General features: G+C 39.3%; 1 protein-coding gene across 3 annotated transcripts in view; it reads right to left on the bottom strand.

The window, feature by feature from the left end:
* Positions 1-1,777, bottom strand: part of fggy (FGGY carbohydrate kinase domain containing) — a 34,510-nt gene extending 32,733 nt beyond the window's left edge. Inside the window, exons 1-2 of one of the 3 annotated variants that reach the window (XR_001310654.1) lie at positions 1,322-1,777; positions 542-653 (exon numbers count right to left, since the gene is read on the bottom strand). Coding sequence is in view for 2 of the 3 variants with exons in the window: in XM_014013812.1 (XP_013869266.1) it covers positions 542-653; positions 1,322-1,501 (292 nt within the window). In the remaining variant the exon portion in view is untranslated. Of the gene's footprint in view, positions 1-226; positions 274-541; positions 654-1,321 lie in introns of those variants that run through there. The other 2 variants (XM_014013812.1, XM_014013813.1) reach the window with 2 other exon arrangements.
* Between the last annotated feature and the right edge of the window lie 401 nt (positions 1,778-2,178).

The raw sequence follows: 2,178 nt of genomic DNA, 5'->3' as shown, positions 1-2,178 counted from the left end.
GCTATTGGCAGTATCACTCCACCCCTGTTAACAATAGGTGTTAATTAGGTGTCAACAATAGCCATGTGATGTGAGTATCAGTCACATGGAGGCAGGTCTTAAAAGCCTGAATTTTGCCTGAAACTCTCAGACTGAAGAAGTCTCTTGGAGGAGAGACGAAACGTTTCATAAGAGAAAAACCCGTCCAGAAGACCTATACAATTTTTTTTTCTTTTTGATTTTTTACCTGGATTACTGAGATGCATCAGGACTTCTCTTTGAGCTTGAACATATCTATAAAATTGATGTAAATAACTGTGTAAGGTACAAATAACGACAATGTAAAAGTTTCTAAAACAGTGTTTCCACGAACTGACAGAATTTTTTCTCAAACCAGTCAGTCCAGTCAAAATTAAACTAGTTTTCCCAAACAGAGGCCATTTAACGAGCTATCTACAACAAGTAAGATAATGATTGTTCATAACTCTGTTACAGAAGCCCCTTTTAGAAGACAGGAGGACATATAAATACAGATTTGGTCATGTGAAACAACAACACTCACCATCCTGAGTGACCGACACCGGCTGGAAGTTCTTGTCCAGAACCACAAGAGAACAGGTGGCATCGAACCCGATCCCCCGAACCTGGTTCCTCTTCACGCCATGAGTCACTCTCTGCAACAAAAACACATTTACTCTCAGCTTTCACTGACTCTATCTGCAGTGTTTGTGTCTCTTGGACTGTTAGTGGTTTAAATTAGGTAGAAACTAATCTTAATCTGCTATATTCTAACTCAAGAAGCAGGATTTTACATAGAAACATTATGGGGATCATAACTGAAAAAAAAAAAACAAGATAAAATATTTCCCTAAAATTCACAAATTTGTGTTAAAATAAGCAAAATAACAACTTAGCTGAAGATGGTTCAAACACTTTTACAGCATTAGCTCTAAAAGTGTGAAACTGTATAAAAATTTAAATTAAGACACTAAAAAATGTTTTTAAATAAACTAAATAATAAAGAATTTAAAGCTAATAAACCACCTAATTTAATAAAATAAAGCTAATGTTGCTAAATATCTAAAATAATTACAATATTAGTTTGAAATAATAAAAATAAAATAAGTTGTTTTAATGCTGACATAATAAATAGAGCTTTTATTAGCTGCACATTAAGAAAACTCTTCTGTCAGCAGGATCTGGACCCGCAGGACCTGAAACACAAACAGTTCTGCAGCTGTCAGAAGCGGCCCTGCAGATCTGGATCAGAACCGAGTTGATGTGACTGGGCTGCAGGATCCGTTTTCAGACCTGGTCTTGGACTGGTCCGAGCTCCTCCTACCTTTATGACTGAGCAGCACTTCTGCCAGATCTCTGCGGAGGACTGGACGAAGTGTTCGGACCGGGGCTCCCAGATACTGATGGGCTCCTGTGCGGTGGTCCTCAGCTGACCTCCTCTGGTCACCAGGGCGGCCCGGACACTTGCGGTGCCCACGTCCACCCCGACATAAAAGTGTTCCATGAGGAGGCGGGGCTTGGACCTGTAGCCCGTCAGGTGAAAGGCTTCAGGAGGCTGAAGAGGCGGGAGCTAACTCTGAGCTCAGCGCACTGTAACACCAGGAAGCTTTAAAGAGTCGTGAAGATGTTTCCAGCTCACCTCTGAATTCACCGCTGCTTAAAATCTCAGCTGTGGCTGTGAAACATGCTGCTGCACTTTATAAATCTGTGGCTGCACGGTTCACAGCGAACCAACACTGAACTTTGAAACTGACCGGAGGAGCGACGGAACGCGAAAGAGGCCAAAAAGCATTCGGTCGCTTTTTTTTTCGTTGAAAAACAGTTATAAAGATAAGATACATAACGAAAATATGTTAAAATCAAGATAAAGTTAAAATTAAGTGCAAATGTGATATAAAATTATTCTCCAGCTGTCTTTAAATCAGAATGAAGCTCTGTGACACATATTACACAGTACATACAGCATATCATTCTATGGCCTACTGTTTCATAGGATTTTAATGCAATGATGCTATGTTGTATGGAGGACTGATCCTGTCATAACTGGAAATAAATGTAGAAATATATAAATGGCTTCAAAAAGAAAAATAAGTAGGTCCTCTGGATGGGTTCTTTTTTAGTGAAACGTGTAAATGGCTTGACAAACTAAATATATGGCATAATAAAATAATTTATGTGGCA

The sequence above is a fragment of the Austrofundulus limnaeus genome, unplaced genomic scaffold (genome assembly GCF_001266775.1).
Source record: "Austrofundulus limnaeus strain Quisiro unplaced genomic scaffold, Austrofundulus_limnaeus-1.0 Scaffold106, whole genome shotgun sequence".
Classification (NCBI taxonomy): domain Eukaryota; kingdom Metazoa; phylum Chordata; class Actinopteri; order Cyprinodontiformes; family Rivulidae; genus Austrofundulus; species Austrofundulus limnaeus.
Note: the sequence above shows the minus strand (reverse complement) of the source record. Positions and strands in the feature narration are given on the sequence as shown.